The 20,484-nt window shown below is 36.1% G+C and overlaps 1 protein-coding gene across 3 annotated transcripts in view; it reads right to left on the reverse strand.

The window, feature by feature from the left end:
• Positions 1-12,569: 12,569 nt before the first annotated feature.
• Positions 12,570-20,484, reverse strand: part of LOC131168380 (protein SHOOT GRAVITROPISM 6) — a 128,190-nt gene continuing 120,275 nt past the window's right edge. For 2 of the 3 annotated variants that reach the window (XM_058127752.1, XM_058127753.1), the window contains 6 exons: positions 19,893-19,991; positions 19,359-19,430; positions 16,884-16,969; positions 16,684-16,777; positions 13,294-13,401; positions 12,570-13,198 (listed from right to left, as the gene is read on the reverse strand). In XM_058127752.1, coding sequence (XP_057983735.1) covers positions 13,040-13,198; positions 13,294-13,401; positions 16,684-16,777; positions 16,884-16,969; positions 19,359-19,430; positions 19,893-19,991 — 618 coding nt within the window. In that variant the 3' untranslated portion in view covers positions 12,570-13,039. Of the gene's footprint in view, positions 13,199-13,293; positions 13,402-16,683; positions 16,778-16,883; positions 16,970-19,358; positions 19,431-19,892; positions 19,992-20,484 lie in introns of those variants that run through there. The other variant, XR_009140284.1, reaches the window with a different exon arrangement.

The following is a 20,484-nucleotide window of genomic DNA, read 5'->3' on the forward strand; positions in this document are numbered from 1 at the left end:
ATACTTAGAAGAAAGATTTTAAAAATACCAATTCACCCCCCCTCTTGGGATCACGGTAAAGCTAACACATTTGTTCTTCATCTTCGGCATTAATAGCACGAACGTCCACATTTCTCTCCTTATGAGTGAACCTTGTGTCAATATCATGTAGATACATTGAGCAAAATGCAAGACATTCACTGTCAATGTATGCCTTAATTATTGAACCTTCCGGCTGTGCCTTATTGTGCACATACCTCTTCAAAGTGTACAAGAACTTGTGCATTTTACATAGCATTATAGACTTGTAGACACAATAAAGAAAAAAAAATAAAAACAAGGAAATCACGTGACCATTATACAAGGACTTTATAATTTACCTCTCAATAGGATACACCCAACGATATTGAACCAGTCCTCCAATTATGGCCTCCCTTGGTAAATGGACAGTTAGGTGGACCATCAAATCGAAGAATGCTGGTGGAAATATTTCTTTCATCTTGCATAGTATGATCACGATATCATTCTCTAACCGTTCAAGTACGTTTACGCTCAATTTTTTGGAGCAAAATTGTCGAAAAAAGATCCCCAGCTCAATCAGCACCGAGCAAACATCTTCAGTCAAGTGTCCACAAAGAAAAATGGGTAAAACCCATTGTAGAAGGACTTGACAGTCATAACTTTTCATTCCTAGCATCTTCCCTTCCTTCGTGCTTATGCATCGAGCTATGTTCGATGCATATCTATCAAGGAACTTCACTAATTTCAACCATTCAAAGAATTTATTCTTCTCATCCTTCGAAAATGTGTAACAATTTGAGGGCATAAGAATTTTGTCCCCATCACGAAATAGGTGCAACTCAGACCGTATTCCCATATCTTCTATATCCCGATGAGCATTTGTGGTGTCCTTTGTCTTCCCATTTATATCAAGCAATGTACCAATGAAATTCTTACAAATATTCTTTTCGATGTGTATGACATCCAAGTTGTGGTGTAGTGGAAGATCTTTCCAGTATGGCAACTTGAAGAAGATACTTCTCTTTGTCCAATCAACTCCCACTCAGCGCGTTTTCTTTTTCTACTGGTCGGTGGTTTCCTAAATTTCACATCTCCGATCAACCTTAGCTGGTTTAATATCTCTTCCCCACTTAGTCGCTTTGGCTACAACCTTCATTCAGGTTTTCCGCTGAAGCTTCTGACGCCACGAGTCCTCTAAGGATGTGTAGTTCATAGAAAACAACGATGACACATAAAGCATAACTTGCGGCCATAATTCAAGGATAATGGCCCAGCATCCTTATTACATACTAGGCATGCTAAGTAACCTTTTGTGCTCCAACCTGACAAGTTACCGTAAGTAGGAAAATCATTAATTGTCCACAAGACTGGAGCATGCATCCGAAATGTTGTCCCGGTTTCCACATTGATATCTCCACTCCTTTTCTCCATAATTCTTTCAACTCGTCAATTAATGAATGCAGGTAAACATCAATTTCATTACCAGGTGCCCTCGGTCCGGGAATGAGCAGATACATTTTAATGAAAGGTTCTTTTATACATCATCATGGTGGCATATTGTATGGCATCATCAAAACTAGCCACATGATAGACGAGTTGTTCATGTTACCGAAAGGATTGAACTCATCTGATGTAAGGCCAAGTTTGATGTTGCGAGGATCACTAGCAAACCGCGGATGCATTTTATCAAAACCGGCCCAAGCTTCGGAGTCCGCTAGATGGCTAAGGGTGTTTCAATCTTGAAGATGTTTCTCCTAATGCCATCTTATATCTGTAGCAGTATTTTTGCACATATACAATCATTGCAACCACGGGATTAATGGACAATATCGCAAAAATTTTTTGGAGATCTTTTTATCTTTCTTTTGATTAGTTGTATACCTCGATTCACCACATTGTGGGCACTCATTTGCATTTTCATGTTTACCATAAAAGAGTGCACAATCATACCTGCACACATGTATTAGAGTGTAACCGAGACCCGATTCACACATGTATGTCTTCGCCTTATAAAAAGACTTGGGAAGTGTTTCACCATTAGGCAGTGCCACCTTAATGAGGCTTAGATGCATGTTGAATGCTCTCTGAGATAACCCATGCATTGTCCTTGCATGAAGCAACTTTATCAGAAACTCTAGTTTGGATATAGGGGCATCCGTGCATCCCTCATGAGATTAGCAAATGGTTTACTGAATTGATTCAACATACTAGGATCACAAGGTATGGTACCTGTTGAAGTAGATTCATCAGTTGTATGCAACACACCGACATTGCCTGTGTCCATTGTAATCCCCCTTTGCAAGTCACCTAACATTTCAATTACCCCTTCCGAACAGGTATCACCACCTACTATATTTGCCCCCTCATCTTCATCATTATCAATGTCACTCTGAACTACGTAATCTGCACCGTGAAACACCCATGTTGTGTACCTTTTCTCCATTCCAAAGTCTAATAAATGTTAATGGACCAAATCAATGTGTTTGAATGTTATGTTCTAGCATTTCTTGCAAGGACACCTTATTTTACTGGCTTTGTCAGCACGAGGACACGTGAACTCTATGAAATCATGTACCCCTTTCACGTATTCTGGTAAAAACCCACCCCAAGCGTTCATCCAACTTTTATCCATGTTCATTAATTACCCTATAACATGTTCAAGTAAATGGTGTTATTATTATGGTTCTCATAATGTTTATAATGCATGCATCGTGAATCCTATAATCAACCATCATACTCTAAAGGGTACGGATCCTATCCCATTCAGGAATGTTGCATTTACATTGCGATCAATTGCTCAAATTCCTTCTTCGTAGTCATTATAAATTTTGGCAACATCTCCCCATGTCTCTCCAAGTACACGAGATGGGGAAAGCAAATATGTTGCTAGTTTTCCATCACTAACAAATTGTCACGACACCCCACTATGCACCCAAAGAACACAAGTAGAGATGCGCTCAAAATATATAATGACAATTGACAAAGCATAAACGATGACAACAATGTAAATACAACTTCCTGAACTGTCCACATTGGACAATCATAGAATGGTTGAAATACAAACATTACTAATCGTAAGTGAAACAAATAATTAACATGTTCAAGTGATTATTAGTCAACATAGTATGACTAATAATCAATTTAAATATAACAATTGATTTGTCTCATATGTACGATTAGGTATGAATGTATAGTAACCGTTCTTCGACAAGTCTAAGCTTCAATGAATACATGAAATGGCAGTAACTAATTTGACATTTTACTTCATATGGCATTTAGTTCTTGACCTTTCACTGTACACTTCAGATTGTTGTTCTTAGCCAAGTCTTTTTGATTTTCAATTATAAGCCTAAGATTGCCTCTTTTCTTATGAATTTCAACATGTGAGAGGTGCAAGTTAGAATGACTTTAAGTTTTAACTGATCATGCTCACATTTCTTTGTATATAGTTTTATTATGGAAAAACTTTAACGAAAATTCGGCAGCATGTCGTCTGTAAATTGAACATATTCCAAAAAAATTCCTGCACTAAAACTTGATAGAATCAAGCAAAAAAATCACAATAATATGCATCATGCAGATACCAGCCAATTTGAGCATGCGAGAACCTAAATCCACTACTAGCATGCAATTCACAATGTACTGCATTAGCCATGTAGTTAATGTTCAACACAAGCATGTATTTCAGTAGTTCAATTTACAATGGAGATTAAATTAAATGAAAGAGGTGATCAATAGGAAGTCAATGGTTCCCATTGTGCATAAAGTCAGGGCATCATGATTCATTTCATTGTGCCATAATTCCTTTTCTAAACACTCTTTAATATTGGAGAATGCTATCTAGTCTTAGCAACTAATGGAGTAAATGATGGGCTAAAGATTTTTATTTTGACATGGTGTAGAGCATGGCCCGTTGACACTATCATCTAATGCCTATTTAACTTGCATGATTGAATGTCTATTGATAGTAAATATGTGTTATACATATATGTATATAGAGGATCACTCTTTACATTTCTTGTTGAGAATAAAATTTTTGGCGAAATGATGAGAGGAGATGCCCAAATATAATTTTAAAAGACATCAGAGGAGTTCACCTATTCTAGTTTGGGGTATACATTTTATCTAACATTTGTAATATCTTTGCTTTTATTATATTTTATTGAAAGAAGTAGATTTTTTCGATCCAAATCTTGGCCTATTTAAATGAAATTTAAATAGATTTTCGTTTTAATTTTAAACTTTAAGACACCTAAAATAAATTTTATAAATGTAATTTTATCTAACAAATTTTGGTTGAATATATTTTCCTTTAGGAGTGTTTTGTATTGCTTTTAAGATATTGGAATATTTTTACTACAAAATGATCTATAAATGTAGATATTTATATGTAATGTTAGCTTATTTTATTTTTTAACCAAACAGTAATTTTTTCCTTAAATTATTGGAAAAGCCACTTCCCCCTTAAGTCACCGTGTGCATACCTACAAACTGGGATGATCCAAGGAACGAGAAGGACTCGAACTAGATGAGGATGTAGGAGGATTGGACACAGATACTAGGATTGGTTCTAGAAGGCAAGGCAGAGGAAGAGGTTCATTGAAGTCAATAAAACTTAAGGAATCAGAGTAGTATGGTGTAAACTCAAAGAAGATGATATCAGCAAAGATAAAGAATCAATGTAAAGTAGGACTATAACATCAATATCCTTTTTGAGTATAGGAATAGCATAGAAAGATACATTTGATAGCACAAGGATCCAACTTAATTATTCCTAGAGTTAACTGATGGAAAAAGACACACAACAGCGGCGATACCTTGTTTTGCAAGAGAAACAAGAAGATTTTCATGCAAACCTATTCGGGTTTTTGCTTCAAACTATGGCTCCATTTCTTTCCTGCCCAATCTTTTTGGGAAAGAAGATTTCTGAGTCAAGGCTTTCTATTTGGTATTTTAGTTTTTATTTGACTGTGTAATTACCTTGTTATTTTTATTTACTTTTCTATTTTGTGCCTAAAATTTCAACAGTAGTAAAGTAAACTAGATTTGGGCACCTTATGTATGCTTTGTGGTTCCTCCTTGTGTATCATGGAAGTGTGCTTATAAATAATATAGGAGGATGGCTTGGAAAGTAAAAATTTAAGTTAGGTAATAGGTTGTGGAAGAATAGTTTTAGGGTGTTGGGAAGCGATCACAGGAAGTTAAAAGGAGAGAGTTGATATAAGGAACAAATCCCTGACTAGAATGTTAACGAGAGATAGATAGAGAGAGAGAGAGAGAGAGAGAGAGAGAGAGAGAGAGAGAGAATAAAAAAGGAAGAGCAATAGAGATTAAATACTCAGCCAAGAAGTGGTCTTCTAGAATCAAAATCCAAGGAAATTGAAGAATGTATCCCTGATTTTCATTACAAGTAAATTGGACTGCTTCATTACATCGATTACAATCCCTTATGTAGTAAAAAACCCTAAGGTTGCATTTGGTTTGTGAAATGGAATAGCTATTATGTAAAGTATTAGCTGACAAAAAAACATGACCCTATTCTAAGGCAAGTGGACATAAAAAAATTGGTTCAATTGCAACCTAATATGCTACATGTACTTATTGCCCAGTCTTCCCATGGAAATGCCTATTCCTAATCTATTCTATCATTGAAAGAACTTTATTTATTTATTTATTTTTCACATGAATTGCTTTAGAATAACACCAATTTTTAATATGTAAAATATCATAGTCATTCATAGAAAATGTAGTAGCTATCCATTCCTACTCTATTCCATTGTGTGAACCAAATTTGACATGATAAGAAAGATGAACCCTTACCCTTAATTCCTTGAAATAGGTTTAATCTCAGCCGTCCAATTATTCCTCGAGTTAACTGCGGCTCCGAGGGCAGCCAGAGGCGGGGTACTCAACGGCGACTAAGCGGTTGGGTAGTGGCGGTAGCGGCTGCGGCTGCGGCTCTGAAGGTAGTCGGAGGCAGGGTACTCGACGGAGACTAAGTGGCCGGGTAGTGGTAGCTGCGGCGGCATCTCTGAGGGCAGCTGGAGGTGGGGTACTCGATGGCGACTAAATGGGTAGGGAGGAGGAAATAAAGGAGAAGGGAAGGTGGGGGATGGGGGAGGGGAGGGGAGGATCAGGAGAGCAGTGGAAGACAAGAAGAGGAGCGGGAAAGAGATAAGGGAAAGGAGGGAAGAGAAGGAAGATTGGGGTAAAATTAATAAAAGGACTAGTAGTGACGAATCCATAACTGTCACTACTAGTGGGGCAATAGTGACGAATTAATAAATTTGTCACTGATACTCTGAAACAAAAATTCTTATTTTTTTTTAAATACGGGAATTATTAGTAACGGTTCTCAAATTCGTCACTAATACTCTGAAAAAAAAAATATTGAGATTCTTTTTAAATACGGGAAGTATTAGTGATGGTTCTCAAATCCGTCACTAATATTGGGGCAATAGTGATGAATATATAAAGTCATCACTAATACTCTGAAACAAAAATATTACGATTATTTTTCAATATGAGAAGTATTATTGATGGTTTTCAAATCCGTCACTAATAATTGGCAAATAGTGACGAATAAAGAAATTCGTCACTAATACTCTGAAACAAAATTTTCTTATTTATTTTTAAATACGTGAAGTATTAGTGACGGTTCTCAAATCTGTCACTAATGTTGGGGCAATAGTGACGAATATATAAATTCATCACTAATACTCTGAAATAAAAATATTGAGATTATTTTTCAATACGGGAAGTATTAGTGACGGTTCTCAGATCCGTCACTAATAATTGGCAAATAGTGACGAATAAATAAATTCATCACTAATACACAGAAATAAAAAAAATTTATTTATTTTTAAATACGGAAGTATTAGTGACGATTCTCAAATTTGTCACTAATATTGGGCAATAGTGACAAATATATAAATTCGTCACTAATACTCTGAAATAAAAAAATTTATTTATTTTTAAAATAATAGTAGTGACGGTTATTTATTCGTCACTAATAAATATATTTTAGTGACGGATCTTAGTCGTCACTAATACTGTACAAATTGTCGCAAATATTTTCCCGAGATAATTTCTATGCGAAAAAACTATTTCCCGCGATTTTTTTTTTTCTGATTTTTAGTGATGAAATTATTAGTGATGGATTCAGTTTCGTCACTAATAGTTCCGTATTAGTGACGGTTCTCAACAATGCATTTGTCATGTTCAAAAAACACCTTATAACCTTTATCACACAATTGAGTTATACTCAGCAGGTTATGTTAGCCATCAACTAATAAATCATTATCAATAACAATGGAAGGTTCCTTACCAACCTTACCTACACCAATGATTCTACCTTTTGCATTGTCGCCGAAAGTCACATATCCTCCTTCTTTGGGTGCGATGGAAGCAAACTTAGCCTTGTCACCAGTCATGTGTCATGAGCACCTGCTATCCATGTACCACTTGTCCTTGGAGGAAGATGATCTAAGGGACACCTACAAAAAATATTTAGGTTACTAATTCTGGTACCCAAATTCTCTTGGGTCCATAGGGGTTACTACTCGACTCACCTTTTACTCTCCACACTTTCTTAATTTTCACATCTCTATTTTTAAATGGATAGTCAAATTGAATGTGACCTTTTCTTTTACATTTGAAACAAGTCATCTGCCAAAATGAGTTTTTAGATGGAATGTGCAATTTTGATTCACGAACAAAATGCCCCAAATAAAGATTCTTCTGCCTCTTGTTTTCAATTCTATTAAAAACCTAGACCTTCGTTATCAAGAGAGTTTCTTTGGGCCTCGAGAAGTTTTCCAAAATTGTTTTGGCCCTCTATAAATTTATAGATAATTTTAGCGCTATCCTCCAATTTTCTTTCAAGTTACATAATTTTCAAATTTTTTTCTTTCAATGAAGCAGAATGAGAGTGCTTTCCAGTTTCAGACAGTTTTGACCAATTTTTACATTTATTTTCCAAGATCTTATTCTTCTTAGTCATGTTATCAAGCTGTTTACAAACACAAATATATTCAAGTTGCAGTTCTTCGTATGTAGGCATGATATCATCATCAGAATAACAAGAAGATAAAGAGCAAAATGATAGTACCGCATCACTGTGTGCCATCAAGCACAGGTTTGCGATCTCAGCATCGCTAGAGTCGGTGTCTGAATCACTACTATTGTGTTTATCCCATGATATGCCAGCTTTCATAGCTTTCTTCTTTTTCTTTGCATCCTTTTTCAGTAGTGGGCAATCTGGTCTAATGTGCCCAACTTTGTTATAGTTGTAACAGATGAGAGGGTCTGATTTTTATTTTTTTTTGCTTAACTCTCCTTTTTCAGGTGCTAAATTTCGGAATTTTCTTGATGGTGTACTGTTCTTCGTAAAAAACCTACTAAACTTCCTGGCTAGCATAGCCATATCTTCTCCTGATTCCGGTTCACTATATTCACTAGAACTATTAGTGGATGTTTTCAAAGCAGTTACTTTCCTTACTTTATTATGCTCATTCAATCTCTCAATAATAGCCATCTCGTATGTAATGAGTGAGCCTATCAGTTCATCTAGAGTCACGGCCTTTAAATCTCTACCCTCGACTATAGCAATAGCCTTAACTTCCCAAACTGGTGGCATTTCGTATGTGGGATAGGTCTTGCCAAGTGCATGTAGTGAGTTAGTGATATGTGTAAAAGAAGTGTACATGCTCTTTATAGATTCACTAGAGTTCATCCTAAAGGCCTCATATTCACTAGTCAACATATCAATACAACTATCTTTTACATCTCTAGTTCCTTCATAAGTGACTTCTAACTTATCCAAAATTTCCTTAGTAGAGAGGTACATGTCATCACCTTATTAAATTCATTTACATCAAGCGCACAATATAATAGATTCATGGAAGTAGCATTGACTTGAATTTCTTTCATGTCATCATCCGTGTATTCTTCTTCAGTCTTAGGTATACTAACTCTCTCTATAGTTTTCATTGGGACATAATCTCCTTTGGAGACAACCCTCCACACCCTCCAATCAGTGTTTTGAAGAAAGATGTGCATTCTCTATTTCCAGCAGGTGTAATTTACACCACAAAAAATAGGAGGCCGTGTGGAAGAGTGTCCCTCCACAAATGGGGCTACACCAATGTGAGTCATTTTGATATTTTTACACAAACACGTTTAAGTCTATGTAACAAGACTCTAATACCAAATGTTGTTTTTGGTGTAATCCTAAGAAGGGGGGGGGGTGAATTGGAGATTTAAAAAATTCTAGGTCAATCTAAGTCAGTAGTAGTATATCACAACCCTAGAGTCAATCTAAACAGTTCCAATTCAATAGATATTAAAATATTATGATAAGTTAAGCAGGAATAACAAATTCAGTATCTCAAGCAATCACCAAGATGAATGAAAATTTCAATACAATAATTTTGGCAGATAAAGATAAATAATCAAATACTAGAAATTGTAAAGAGCAAAACAAACGTGACATCAGATATGTTATCGGGGTTCGGTAACAGTGCCTATGTCCCTGCCTCAAGCTAACAAGCAGTAGGATTTCTACTAAACCTTTGCTCACTTACGAGTGGAGTAGTACCAATTACAAGCCTCTCCTTACTAGGCGAGGAATACCCCAGGTCAAATTTCAAGACTGACCCCAACCTTTGCAACCTTTCCTTAAAGGGGCAGAGAAGACCCACCTCAGGCCATGCCTGAATTACAACAGATAATTAAATGATGTGTACAATATCAGTGCTACTTAAATAAGAAAATATGTACTAATACACTCAATTGCACTTTAGTATGATAGGAATTATAAGTTCAATGAAGTTTAAATGACTACTCTTAAGATAATGCAAATATAGCAATCAATATGTGAGAGTGTTGTAAACGAATCTTGGAGTCAAGATATATATATATATATATATATATATATATATATATATATATATATATATATATATGTACTAATCACAAGTTGTAAACTCAAAGATCTCAAGTGCACAAGCAAATATCTCAAAAATAATTTTTCAAATATCAAGTATGAGAGATATTTGGATTTTAGCTTGTCAAAAATATTTTTCACAAAAGCACAATACAAGCTCTTGAATCTTGCAACGAGTATGCAAAGATTCACAAGCCCGAAAGAGTCTTCCCAAAATAGACTTATGAATTAAATCCCAAGGGAAAACTCAAGCTTACTCTCAATAAAATCAATATCAACAATAATATGTAATAAGAGTGTAAGCCTTTGCAAATGAGATATGTGATGTTAAAAACACTCTTACCAAACAAATAAAGCAAGAAGAATGAGTAAGAGTATAAAAGGTAAGCTTGTATGAATAAGAGTATGAAAAAATCTCACAAGAAATTTCAAAAGATTTTTGCTAATCAAGATTGCTAATTTCTTGTTAATTTGACCAAATAAAAGAGTATATATAGTTTTTAACAAAAATGACCATTGGAGATATAAAGGGAATTTAAAGAAAAGTTTTAACCATGTTTAATTAAAAATTTGCCCTTAATTATCATGGTAAAAATGCACCAACCCAAGAGGTTTGGTCGCCCAGCGCATAAGGTCGATCACTCAAACACTCACAGAAATTTAAGGGCTTTGAGTTGGGTTCGGTTGGCTGAGCATAGTTTCGATTGGCCGAGTCAAGGCTATTTTTCCAAACTTTCGTAGGTTCGATCGCCCGGAGCTCATTTGAACTAGCAGGCCAGTCAGCCAATGCAGGTAGAGAAGTGAGAATTTTTTGGTTGGTCGACCGTGAATGATATGTTCAGTTATGATCGATCGACCGAGACTTGGTCAACATATTGACTTCTATCTTGGACGATCAACCGAGGCATTTATAATGCTAGCAGGTCGGTCAACCGAGGCACTTAAAAAATTAGGTAATGCCTCTTTGTCCCATCATGCATGCAATGCAATTATTACAGACCATAATAATTACAGACCCAAGAAATTGAATTGCAAATACAACAAAGAAAAGTGGTCTTCATTCCTTTTTGTCCTTCAAATTCTATCTTGATGTGAGCATTTGGTTCCTTATGGCAACACCTATATCTTTACCATCCATACGTGTTAAGGATAATCTTGTATAAAAACTCAAGACACAATTAAGATACAAAGAGATTTATCATTGTCAAAACGAGATATGCTCATAGAGTCAACAGTTGTTGGTAAAAGAATTGAACTTGGGTAGTTTTGAAGATGGGAATTTCTCATTTTCAATAGTTAATCTTTTGGATTTAATTTCTTTTCATATTTCATAAAAGGGAAAACATTATGAAAACAATCAACATCCTTTTCAACATTTTCAAAGCCATCCTTTAACCCAAATTTCATGTTTCTAGATATATGTTTCTTTCATCCTGTTTTGCTTGCGAACAGAAGACATAAAAGCATTTAAAAAGTGTTTAGCAAGTCATTTCTATCAAGGGCACTAATGTGAGATTTGATGGAGGAAAATAAAAGAAGTATACTGACATTTCTTGTAACTTTAGTTGAGTTTCTTGTTAAAGTAATGATTGAGTCATTGATATAACAATTTTGTTTCATCTTTCTTCACGGAGTTTGATCAAAATCACATCTCTATCTTTTTTTTAACATTTTATCCTACATATTGAAAGCCATTTTTTAACCAAACATAAACCAATGCTAAACTACTTTTATTTTCAAGATAAACAAGAGAATGCAAATATTTTCCACAATGCTATCGACTAGCCATAGACGAATGACCAATCCTTTCCCCATGAATTTTCTTCACGCATACGTGAAGCAATTGGCATTAGCCAACGGGCAGTCAACCAGTCCCTTAAAGAGTGGTTGACTAGCCTGGGAAGTTTTGAAAATTAATGTGCTTTCTTTTGATTGGTCGATTACCCCAATTTTGCTCTGCTCCTAACCATTGATAGGTATCTTGCAATAGTCAAGACCGTTGTAACTACCCTAACTATCACAGGGTAGTTAAAATTGATTGAATTATGAATTGATCGCTCCAAATGAGTGGTAAGTAAATGGATCTCCTTGGCCCATTTTCAAGAACGCAAAGAGTGGAAATTGAATCCTGAGAAGTCTTTAGAAAATACTCTTCATTTATTGCTCTCCTCCCTCCATTTGATCCTATGTTTTTATCTCATTTATCACTTCACTCCACTTATATTCTATTCCACTTCATTCTTTTCCATTTTTCATGTGAGATATGCTCATTCCCCGCTGTCATTTTGAGTTTAGTCTTGAACTTTCTCTTTTAAAGTTTTGTTCATGTCTGATTTATGTATTTAATAAATTTGCCCATACATAAATTGTCCTAGCACACAAATAAATTTTAGAAGACTATTTTAAGTGAAAATTTATCAATTTATAATTGTGGAAAATATTGACAAACATTTTGACTGATAATCATCTAAAAAATAAATCCAATCAACTGTCATCCTACAACGAGTTGCATAATTAAGGTGGGTACGAGTCCTAACCTCCTAGGAAACTTTTTTTTCCCTCCCGCAAGCAACATGAAAACATAGAACAGAACATCATCATGCACCAGTTGAACAGCCAAAAGTACTCCCAAAATTATTTGCCAATATAAAGCTTCACTTCCCACAAACAATTACATGTACATCGCAACCTAGTTTACAACACGGTTGACACGAACCGCAAACAAAACCTAAAACTGCTGCTACCAATATCGGTACACAACTATGATTACAAAATTTAAATGTCTATGTTTAAAAGCACATTCAACAACTATTCAAAAACAACAAGCAGTTACAGCTAAGACAGATTCAAATATTTACCCTGTTTCTAATTACATTTGTAGGGAACTGTACAAAAATGACATTAGGCACAGCACCAAGATCCGCCTTTGGTTAGTTGACGCAGCAACCCACCTTCCCCCATGAATTGCAACTTTTCTTTACACCGACCTGTGCTCCCTGACTTGTCAACTCAATCCACTTTACATTGCGTCAGTAGAATTTGCACAAATTACACAAATTTTCTTTTGCTCAATTGTTCCCTGCAGACTCAGAATCATGGTCCCTTCCGAACGGAGTCCACTCGATCAAGCCGGGCAGCTGTCCATAACAGTGAAGTAGTGGACTTCAATAACAAACCTAGTGCTGATGAGGAAGTTGCTCTGACAATTGCATCTGCTGACCGACTCATTTTGTTCACCAGCAATCCAAACATCTACAAGAAAATGTATGTCTGCCCATAAATATTCTTCTTATCAATAAGCTCTTTTTAAGAGGAAAAAAACTAATGGTAGGCAATTTGATAGTGACCTGTGTATAATAGACAGCTAGAAAGTGCTGATCATCTGAAAGAGACAGTATGCAGCTGGAGAAGTAAATGGCATTTGCCTGAATTATTGGCCAAGGAGCATCAAATGCCTGGATCATCAACATTATCTCCAAGTCAAATTCACTACTAATTTCTTCCCCTACAATTTAAAGGAAAACTAGAACATGCAAAGCATGTCCCAACTCTCAATGAATTCTTCCAGGTTTGAAAACTTGGGGGATTACGGCATGAAGCAGAATTATACAATGTATGGGGGAACAAATTCAAGGAAAAATTGGGAGATAAAGCAGCAACTTTTAACCTTAAATGGTTTATCCAAGAGAGAGAGAGAGAGAGAGAGAGAGAGAGCAGATTATCAGAGCAGGTCACCAACAGTATAAGAAGGGGTAGATGAAGTGGGAATTGTCCCTTGATTGTCAATTAATCATAAACAGGCCAGAAAGGGGGTCAATAAAGTGGATAATGGTACCTTGAAGGTTAATTAATTATAAACAGCCCACAAAGGTAAAGAAGTTCATAAGGTGATCAGTGAGGTCAGGCACTACTGAACTCTAAAGAATTATCATATGCCAAAACAAAAAAGCGACCAAGGTGAGGATGTGGATGTGGGGGATAGAAGGAAAGATGGAAGAAATCAATAACACAGTAACACAAAGTTCTGGAATGTGAAAAAAAAACTACCAAATGCAGTACCAGATGCAGGGGCTGAACTGGAATCAAATGGCAATGATTGAAGTGCAAGGATCGTGCAAGGTATTGAAATTTGTGTGGATTTATTTATTTATTTATTTTGGTTGGAGGAAGGCAGCACTAGATAAAGGAAATGTTTTCCTCCATAAAAAATGCAAAAGCACAAATTTTACGATCTTTAATATCCTCTTTGAGAGTAAGGGACAGTTGGAGCATGCAAGCTTGTATCCTGCTTCAATCATATGCATTACAAAAGAAATAAATAAATAAAAGGAATGATTCAATCCAAGCTGAAGGAACTTTGTACTTGGCACCACTCATGCACATTACTAAATGGTACAACTACATGGACAAAAGAAAAGCCAAAAAGAAAAGTGGGATGATGCAGAGAACAAAGACATGACAAATATGATTTAATGGTAAATTGGCCATGGTATAGGATATTGGTGAAGTCTATTTATCCAATTGTAAGACCCTACAAATTGGCAGTGTCACTCTTTGGTTATCAAAAATGACGAGGGCCTGTAGTATATTAAAAAAAAAAAAAAGCAAATTCACCATTTTATTTTATTTTTTTGAAAAAAAATAAAAAAAAACAAAAAAAAATACTCTCATGTAAGAAAAAAATCAGAAAAAGTGACTCTTGAATTTGAAAAGGATACAAAAAACCAATTGCTCTTTTGCAAGTCACGTCGAGTCAGTGGAAACAGCCTCTACATAAAAAACAACGGTCAGGCTGCATACACTCTGACAACCCTAGCCCTATCCTCACAAAGCAGGTGGCCTTGTGGCCCAGAGATGCCATTCCTATCCTGCCCATTGCAAATGATCAAACCAAAGATAGAAAGCCCATCTCTAATCCTGAGCAACCCCTCCATCCAGAATTTATTTGTAAGGTTTAGCACATTGTGTTAGAGGCCTACTTCGAAAGGATTTTCTGTCTCCCTTGGCAGCCAATTCATCAGTCCCTGCCCCTTAAATAAATTCTTTGACTTGTGTCAAGATGATGTTCCATTCAGTAGCATATCTCTCTATCCACTTGGTCAGCTGAGTGTTAGCTCCAAGGATTTAAAATTTGTTATAATACAGTATTAAAATCAGACGCTACTGTTATGTACCACCGTGCTTTTGATACTGTTACAACCTTACTGGATGATATCTCATTGTCCTCAGTCGCATGTATCACTGGATATTGTCCCCTATGTTGTCACAGCTGTCCATTATAGGCCGTTACTGTAAGCTACAGGCCACAGGTTGACATGCTGCAACAGCCTTTACTGTGGCTACAGGCTGTTATGCTTTCAGACTGATTGCAAATAGCTCTTAACATAAATATATATATAAACTGAATGAAAATGGTTCAAATTGAGGTCGATCTCTCTAAATGTGGAGGTAAAGTTGTGTACATCGTGCCCTCCCTAAACCCCAATATGGTTGGGACTTGGGAGCTTAGTGCACCTGGTCTTGCATTTTTTACAAAGAAGCTCACTAGCCACAAGCCTCTATTTAGATGCTCGAGCAAATACAAGCTCCCAATTACATGCAAAAAAATGCTTCAATGCCTTCTCCAGTCATGGGTCCTTTTTATAGTAGCTTGAGCAATGTCAGCTTCATCTCTATTCCATATGACACTAAAAAAGCAACAAATACACTAGACTAAAAATCTCAAACGAGACAGTCTTTGCCTCATTTAAGCTCATTTACTAAAAGAACCAAGCTCAAATTTGTTTTGATGCTTGTTCATTGAACAAGACAAAGTCTAAGCACATTAAAACCTAGCTTAGTGCAGTTTGTTTGCTGCCCAACTGGTACAAGAACGTACTACAAAGGTCAATCCCTCACAATATTAGACCAAAAGAACTAGGCCAAAATAGATTAAGAGTTGTGAGAAAACATTTAACTCATCAAATTATAGAGGGGGAAAAAAAGAAAAGGAATGTAGAAGACTGGCTAGTTAAACCGTTAACACCACCAATCAAAGTTCAATTCGGCCAGCCCTGGCTGGTCAACAGCTGCAAGCAAGCATGATTTTGGTGTGTTCAATCCAACTTTGATCCCATGCACTCAAACACAATTGGCAATTCAATCGAATAGTCCCTTTTCTTATGAAAAATCTTTGAACATTGGATTTCATACCTTCCAAGCATCCAAGGTAGGGGGAAAATGTGTTCACAGTGGTCAACACAAGTTGTAGGACCCAAGAAACACATTTCAAAAAATTAGAGCTAAACAAGTACTCTTGAGATGGATGAGTAACAGAACAAGAAAGGATAGGATTACAAAAGAAAAAAAAAATTGGGAAATTTACATGCAATCAAACATACAACTTAGTGTAAAATTGATTGGGGATGATGTAGAGAAAGTTGGATTAGACAGTGCAATCTACACCTGGATTGCATCAGTAATGAGTAGCAAGATTCCAGTTCGGGAAACTACAAAATCAAGGGGAAGACCAGAATGAACATTGGCCAAGGTTGTCAGAAAACAAAAGAAGACCTGGACCTCAAAGATAAATGGAAGATGCATACAGAAAAATAGCCAAAAAGGATTCACATAGTAAGCCAAGGTAGTTAGGATAAAGTTTTGTGAATTGATTTGACTTCTTATTGCATACAACTAGCTAATGATTCAAGTTAGTAGCAATCACCATAAAGTACAAGTATTTTAGACAAAATGTGAACCTGTATTGTTGATGCCATATATGTACCAAGCCTAGAGGCCAATTGTTGAGAGAATTGCCTAGTTAGTTCTCTAACAAAATCCTCATAGTCACTTCTGCAAAAGCACAAAAAGTACCACAATACAATTTTACAACATAATGGATCACAATAAATCACCAATAGTCTCAAAAACTTGTACACTCTTATCTTTTATTGCATACCGATGATCGGAATTAAAACGATGTGTGTTGAACAAAGCAAACATGCCTTCCAATTCCATTAAGGAGACAATCTGAGTGAGTGTGCCCTATTTTTTTTTATTTAAAAAAAAAAATAGATTTAATTAAACGACAGCATGAAACAGAGTATAGAATGCAAAATACTAATAACAACAACAATAAATTATCAATGTTTGTAAAGGCTCAATTGAGGCTTGCCTCAAGGCTAACACAGTGCACAATAAGGCTTAGCATTCGTACAATTTGAACTTTGTAATGTTATAGGTTAACTCTTGTCATGATTTATTTAATGAATTCAAGTTAGCAATTTGGGGGAGGGGGAGAGGAAGATGGTGGATGCTATTTTATTTGATAATGAGGTGGTGGAGAACATTTGTAGGAATAAGAAGAGGGGTTTCATTTTCAAACTAGATTTTGAGAGAGCCTATGATAGAGGGCATTGGAGTTTCTTGGGTAGAGTTTTTGTGAGAAAGGGTTTTGGTGTGTACTGGCATTGTTGGATCAAGGGTTGTTTGTCTAATGTATGGTTTTTGGTAATTGTGAATAGTGAGCCTAAATCTTTGTTTGGTGCTTCAAGGGGTATTAGACAAGGAGACCCTCTATCCCCCTTTTTGTTTGTCCTTGTAACAAATATTCTGAGTAGGGTGGTGGAGAGAGGTTTGGTTAGAGGCCTAGGGGTGGGGACTTCATATTTTTGAGAGGGTGTCCGGGATAAAAATTAATATGGGAAGAATGATTTAGCAACTATGAATGTGCCAGTCCAGTGGGAGTGGGCTAAAGAAGTGGGATGTGGTATTTTGAATTGGCCTTTGACTTACTTAGGTGTCCCTTCAGGGGTTAACCCTAAAGCCGCAGATTTTTGGAACCCGGTAGTGGAAAGGGTGACAAAGAGATTAGATGGTCAGAAGGGAGCCCTCTTCTCTCTTGGGGTTAGAATTACTTTGATTCAGGCTTGTCATGCTAGCATCCTATTATAGTTCCTATTTGTTTTTAAGATTCAGGCGGGGATTGCTAGCAAGTTTGAGAGGACTATAAGAGGGGTTTTGTGGTCCGACGGGGGGATTCATAGCGATCATATAGTGAGCCGGGCTAAGGTTCGTAGACCTAAAAAGGAGGGTGGGGTTCGGTCTTGGTAAGCTAGTGTCAAAAAAAGACTGCTCTTCTAGCTAAATGGTTATGGCACTCCCCCTCTAGAAGAATCATCCCTTTGGCATAAAGTAATAAGAAGTAAGCTTGGGATGGATGAGAACATGTGGGATACCAATGCTAATTTGAGATGCTCCTTGGGGAGTCCATGGAGGTCCATTTCTCAGATCTATCCCTTTTTCACCCCTCACAGGCTCACACTAAACTTGAGGTAGGAGGGGTTCTCATATTTTCAGTTGGAAAGACCCTTGGCTGGGAAACGCACCAGTTTCCACTTCTTTCCCTCATCTCTTTCATTGGGGTTTTGAGAAAAATAAATCCATTTCTTTTTTTGTTGGTGCCTTGAGCAGCCCTTCGGTTTCCTGGAATCTCCACTTTAGGAGACCTCTCAATGCTGGGGAGATGGTGGAATTGTCATCTTTGTTATCTTAATTGAATGGGACTAACCTTTCTTTGGAGAGGGACATTCATTCTTGGCATTTGGCCCAGTCAGGAGTGTTTTCTTGCAAATATTTTTTGAATTTTTCATTTGTTCCAACATGTCTTTCCCGCTCTACTCTACTATTTGGAAGGCTAAGGTTCCCCCTAAAATATAGGCTTTCACTTGGTTGATTGTGCTTAATAAGATAAACACTAATAACTTATTGCAAATTAGGAGACCTATGAAGGCTCTCTCTCCCGATGTATGTGTCTTTGTTACAAGAACTCTAAGACAGCTTCTCATCTTCCTTTGCAATGTGAATTTGCTTACAGTATATGGAATATGCTTTTTGAATTTTGGCATTATAGGAGAAAGCTGGATTTGTCCTTCGGAAGGATCAGGCAGCTTTATGGAAAGGTGGTTTTTCCACAGTATTACTGGGTTTATGGATCGAACATTGTAGTCAGATATTTTCTGGGAAAAAACTAAATCAGATGCTGGTTTGGGAAAAAACTAAGTTTTTGGCCTCACTCTGTACAGGTTATGGATTTTATAAGGAGGCAAGCTTCCAAGAATTCAAAGAGATTGGAGGAACACGCTGACTTGATAATCTCTTTCCTCCTGGGTATTTTTATTTGTTTAGTTTTGAAGTGTCTTAGTTTGTCTCAGGAGATATCTCATTCTCCCACTTGTAAATTCTTTATCTATTTATGATATCTTCTTTTGTTATAAAAATAATAAAAAATTTGAATAGCCGACAATTAGTTTGCATATTATATTTGATATCTCAAAGGCTTATGCCTCACCTTTTAAGGGTTATAATGCCTTGCCTTATGCCTTCACCTTTAAAACATTAATAATAATAATAATAATAAATGATAATCATTCACCCGACAAGCCTCTCTAACGTCAAGATCATCATCATGAAGATGAAGAACCACTCGTGGGATAGCAGCATGCACCTGCGAATAGTCACTGACAACTAGTTAGCTTCCCAAAACTATTCTAATGCAAAAACAATCAAGAAACCTACTATTACTTGCACAATGAAGCATATTTAGTATCACCAAAACATTAATAGGGAACATAAATTGGAGAAAAGAAGTATCCATTCATTTAAAAAGAAGAAAATGAAACAACATATATGGCCATGTAACATGATAATTTTTTTTCTTTTGAGAATTGCTGTTAGTAAACACAAAACACAAACAAATAGAATACAAAAACATACTAATAAAGTGCATGGACAACAACTTTGGCTTGAAGGAATAATTTATAAATTAAATTCTTGACTTCGTCATGTTTTACAATCAAATAAAGGCGCCATATACTTATAAAATTCTAAATCTTCTGCATGTAGAGTCTTTCAACAATTAAAAATTCATAAACAGTGTTTCCTGGTCAGATCAGAATCAACAAGAGACCTGCTCAATGAAAGCCTCACGTTGTGCCCCAATTCCATAATTGCTAAGTGCTCCAAATGCTGCAAAGGCATTGGCTCGCATCATTGTGTTCATACATACCTGTTGCCAAAAAATAAATAAGTTATATTGAAAATAAATAAATAAATAAATAAAATATCCACACCAATCTACCAACTCAATAAAAACATTGTCCCTGATAATACATAGCCTTGCATCCAAGAATAATTAAAAATACTTTTCCACTAGTAATCACGATGTTCTCCAAACTTGTAATCTAAAAGTAGATATATTTCCCAGATTCTAAGCTGGATGCATCTCCACTAGTAAACGGTGTTTTACTAGACTTATAAGGATTGTATAACTAACATGCTACTTACAAAAGAGCAAGTGAAGTTAAGAGTACAGAAATGGTATCAATTCATTCTGATGAAAATTTTCCCTAGCAATCACTTACCCAGACCATGTGATCTGAGACATTCTATACTACTGCTCCAAAACGCTATATCTAAAGATCCAGAGAATGTCTTCTTAATTACCATGATTTCATCTTTGTTATACAATATAGAACAAAACATCAAAAACTATCAAAATA

This window comes from Malania oleifera, chromosome 11, assembly GCF_029873635.1.
Source record: "Malania oleifera isolate guangnan ecotype guangnan chromosome 11, ASM2987363v1, whole genome shotgun sequence".
Lineage (NCBI taxonomy): Eukaryota > Viridiplantae > Streptophyta > Magnoliopsida > Santalales > Ximeniaceae > Malania > Malania oleifera.